General features: G+C 47.8%; 1 protein-coding gene across 1 annotated transcript in view; it reads left to right on the forward strand.

Annotated features, from left to right (window-relative positions):
• The first annotated feature begins 3,090 nt into the window (after window positions 1–3,090).
• The window catches only part of LOC107091005 (protein-serine O-palmitoleoyltransferase porcupine-like), a 7,349-nt gene continuing 6,002 nt past the window's right edge, over window positions 3,091–4,437 (forward strand). Inside the window, exons 1-4 of the mRNA XM_015384700.1 lie at window positions 3,091–3,104; window positions 3,852–3,977; window positions 4,045–4,145; window positions 4,229–4,305. Coding sequence (XP_015240186.1) covers window positions 3,091–3,104; window positions 3,852–3,977; window positions 4,045–4,145; window positions 4,229–4,305 — 318 coding nt within the window. The remainder of the gene's footprint in view (window positions 3,105–3,851; window positions 3,978–4,044; window positions 4,146–4,228; window positions 4,306–4,437) is intronic.

Here is a 4,437-nt window from a genome sequence, read left to right on the forward strand (position 1 = left end):
TGCAGAGACTGACGACGGCGGCGTCTGCCTAGACTGACGACGGCGGCGTCTGCCTAGACTGACGACGGCGGCGTCTGCCTAGACTGACGACGGCGGCGTCTGCCTAGACGGACGACGGCGGCGTCTGCCTAGACTGACGAAGGCTGCGTCTGCAGAGACTGACGACGGCGGCTTCTGCCCTCTTTGAAATTGTTGGAATCAGTTTATCTTAGCAGTGTGAGAATAGAAAGGGTTAACGGTGGTTTTAGCCATGCTATGCTAACCTGCTGATGTTTTTATTGCTTTATTTTATTTCCTGTTCTGATTGGTCAGAGCTGCTTCATCACCTTTAGGAAAATATTTCAGCAGATGGGAAATAACTTCTGCTTATTTCCTGTTTTAGTTTAAAGTTGAAAGTTTTCTAATCGACCAGATCAGCAGCGCTTTTAAAGCCACTAAGAAGGACTTTGTTTCTAACTTGACGCCTGGCGCAGGTTGAAGTGGAACCCAGACATTTGGGATGATCTTCTCCTCTTTGCCACCAGGCTGGTTTGCTGTTTTATTGTGTCAGAGGGGGCGGGACATTCTCCTTCTGCCCCCCCTCCTGCGTAAAGCTGTGCAGCTCTCCATGTGAAGGTGGAGTCCTCCTTCCCTCCTCATGTGAGGTTTCACCCACAGCTAACAGGTCAGCAGAAGATGCACTGAACCTGGACCTCCAGTTGTTCCTGGACCACCCAGGGACAGAGGTTCTGTTAGTGGACCTCCGTACTCCACCAGAAGCTCCGCTGGCTCACAGTGAAGAGTTGACTGACAGGCAGGAATCAATCAGCTTCTTGGAGACGATGGTGGAGAACTTTCTGAAGCATCCTGGTCGACGTTCAGGCGGTTCAGGATCATCTCTGCTGTTTGTTAGATGTTCTGGTCCCGATCAGAACCAACCAGAAACCAGAACTGTAAGCAGAGATGTTCTAGACATGAAGGCCACTGCTGTCCTGAGGTGATGAAGGTTCCTCCTCCTCCTCCTGGTCAGGGTTTAGATGTTGGCTCAGTTCTTCACTGGTGAATTCTCTCTGAATGAAGTTTAAACATGTAATCTTTTTCCACTTTAAATTTAGACTCAGACTTAGACTCAGCTTTATTAATCCCTTGGGATTACTCCTTTATGGAGATTCTGGTTCCAGCAGCTGAGTACAAAGAGTTAAAGCAAGAAGCCATTAAAGATAAAATACAACAGACGATATTAAAAGAGGAGTTGTACAGCCTGAGGAGCAAAGGAGTTCAGCAGTCTGTTGCTCCTGCATTTAGGGATCAGCAATCTCCTCTGAGTGGTGAAGACAGTGTGCAGAGGGTAGCTGGCATTGTCCATAATGTCCAGCAGTTTAAGTGTCCTTGCCTCTGCCACCGTCCCCAGAGGGTCCAGCTTCTAGCCAATCACAGAGCCGGCTGGCCTCACCAGTTTGTCCAGTCTGGAGGCGTCTAGAGGTGCAGAAGAGGACACTGGCAACCACAGACTGGTAGAACATCTCCAACAGCTTATTGCAGATGTTGAAGGACCTCAGTCTCCTCAGGAAGTCCATTCTGCTCTGTGTCTTCCTCTGCAGGTGGTTGTTGTGTGTTGACCAGTCCAGTTTATTATCCTGCAACATCCCAATGTATTGGTATGAATCCACAGCCTCCACCTCAGCCCCCTCCACCAGTACCGGCTTAGTCTTTGCTCCTTTCCTCCCACAGTCTATGACCACCTCCTTCGTCTTGGAGATGTTAAGCTCCAGGTGGTTGATGCGGCACCTGGTGGCCCCTAGTCCCCCACCAGACTCCTGTCCTCCTCCTTTCTGTTGTCCCTGATGCACCCACCATGGCTGAGTCCCTTCTGGATGTGACACAGCTCAGAGGTGTACCAGAAGTCCGAGGTGTACCAGAAGAAGAGGACAGGAGCCAGCATTGGGCCCCTGGGGGGCTCCTCTGCTGCTGACCACAGTTTCAGAGATGGTGTCTTTCAGCCTGACATACTGTGGTCTGTCTGTGAGGTAGCTGGAGATCCAGGCCCCCCGATGCTAGGGAAGAAGGGGAGATGTGTATGGATCAGCGGCTTGTCAAACCGGTTAACCCGGTTCAGGTCATCTGTCCTCTCCGTTGCTCCTCCAGCGGTCCTGGTCTATGTGGCTGTGATGTTCTCACACGGCTCTCCTGTTTTTCTCCTTCAGCTGCTGAAGTCTGCTTCACTTCCTGTTTCCCTTCACCGACAAACTTCCTCTGAATTACAGAGAAATTCTTTTTTTCTTTTAAAAATGTTACTTTAATATTGAAATTATTTTCTGCTTTTCTTGTTTCCACTTCCTGATTTTTTTTTTCTAAACCAACCTTGGAGCAGAAAACCTGATCAGCTGTGGTTTAGATATAAAATCTCTCATCTGTTGAAACACTAATAAAACATTTTAATTGGACTAAATAAGGATTCAACTGCTTAAGTGATTAACAGCGAGGAAAATAACATTAGTTCTCCCACTTAGAAACCATGGCGGGTCTGAAATCGTCACTGTAGGTTCATGTCCACTGTGAGAGACATGATCTAAAAAAGAAAAAAATCTAGAAATCACAATATATGATTTATTTTAACTGTTTATTTGTATGATCCAGCTGCAGAGAAGTATTTGAAGTCCAGTAGCCTTTGTTTTTTCATAGGTCAAACATTTCCTGTAGGTTTTCACCAGGTTTGCACTGCAGGGGGGATTTTGGCCCACTCCTCCACTAGATCTTCTCTAGATCAGTCAGGTTTAAGGCTGTCGCTCCCTACAAAGATTCTCTAGTGGGTTTAGGGTTATGGAGACTGGCTAGGCCACGCCAGAACCTAGATCTACTTCTTCCAAAGCCACTCCTTGGTCATCCTGGCTGTATTTTTCGGCTCATTGTGATGCTGGAAGACCCAGCCTCCACCCATCTTCACTGCTCTAACTGAGGGAAGGAGGTTGTTCCCCAGAATCTATCAATAAATGGCCCTGCTCATCCTCTCCTAATATTCTTCTTCTATGGCTAGTGGAGTTATGACCATAAAATTGTATTTTGGTCTCATGACTTTCTCCCATGACTCCTCTGGATGCTCATTAACAGCAGATGGGCTTTGACAGGTGCTGGTTAAAGCAGGGGAACCTTCCGTTCCATGCATGATTTCCAAACCATGTCTTTTCAACCGTAACCATGGAAATGGTGGTCCCAGCTTCTCCTGTCTAGTTCTGGGCTGATTTCTCACCTTTCTTAGGATCTTTGAGATCCCACCAGGTGAGATCCTGCATGGAGCCCCAGTCTGAGGGAGACTGACAGTCATGTTTAGCTTCTTCCATTTTCAGTGGAGCTTTTTCCAACCAAGCTGTTGGTTATTTCCCTGTAGCCCTCTCCAGCCTGGTGGAGGAGGACAGTTTAGTCTTCTTCCTGATTGTCTCTGGTGGACAGGTGTCTTTATGCAGCCAACCACCTCAGACTGGTGCATCTAGTTTAGGACGAATAGATGGAGGCGGACATTTTGAAAGCAGACTAACAGGGTCAAGGTTCTAGCTGATAGACAGATAAATATTTTAAAAAAATCACAGATAGTGATTCCTGTATTTTTTTAAGATCATTTCTCTCACAGTGGATATGAACGTACCATGATGATTTCAGAACCTCCATGATTTCTAAGTGGAAGAACTTAGAAAATAGCACATACTTATTTACCTCACTGTAAAGATTTAATTTCCGACAGGATCATTTTTTCCCAGCTGCTGTTTTTTCAGTAGAAGAGTCTCTGACCTCCTGTTGAAGTTATGAGAGTTTGACACTGAAGAAGAGGAGGAAGCTGAAGGTCAGCTGCTGACTGGAGCCTCTGCTTTGCTGTGCAGATGGCTGCGGGCCTACGAGAACGCCGTGTCCTTCCACTTCAGTAATTACTTCGTGGGTCATCTGAGTGAAGGCACCAGCATGTTGGCTGGAGCAGGATTCACTGAGGAGAAAGACAAAGTCCACTGGTAGGTTCTGCTGCTGGACCCGCCCAGCTGTCGGTGAAACCATGACGACGCTCTGCTGTGTGTTCAGGGATATGAGCGTGGTGAAGCCTCTCAGCGTGGAGATGCCTCGCTCCATGGTGCTGGTGGTGGTCTCCTGGAACATCCCCATGTCCCAGTGGTTAAAGAGCTGTGAGTCCAGCATCCAGACCTGTATGATGGAGAACTTCACCTGTTTTACGGCGCATGGATGATCTCTCCTCTGTCTCCCTCAGATGTGTTTAAAACCTCCATGAAGCTGGGGACGTTCCCAGCGATCCTGGTGACCTACACGGCCAGCGCCCTGCTGCATGTCAGTGAACTTTAGCCTGCTTCTCTGTCCGGTCTGGTCCACCTGTAGCTCGTCTCATTCCTCCACCTGTGTGTGTGTGGGTGTGTGTGTACCTGTATATGTGACCTATTTAGGACTGCTTTTTGGTATATT

The sequence above is a fragment of the Cyprinodon variegatus genome, unplaced genomic scaffold, assembly GCF_000732505.1.
Source record: "Cyprinodon variegatus isolate N-32 unplaced genomic scaffold, C_variegatus-1.0 Scaffold320, whole genome shotgun sequence".
Taxonomy (NCBI): domain Eukaryota; kingdom Metazoa; phylum Chordata; class Actinopteri; order Cyprinodontiformes; family Cyprinodontidae; genus Cyprinodon; species Cyprinodon variegatus.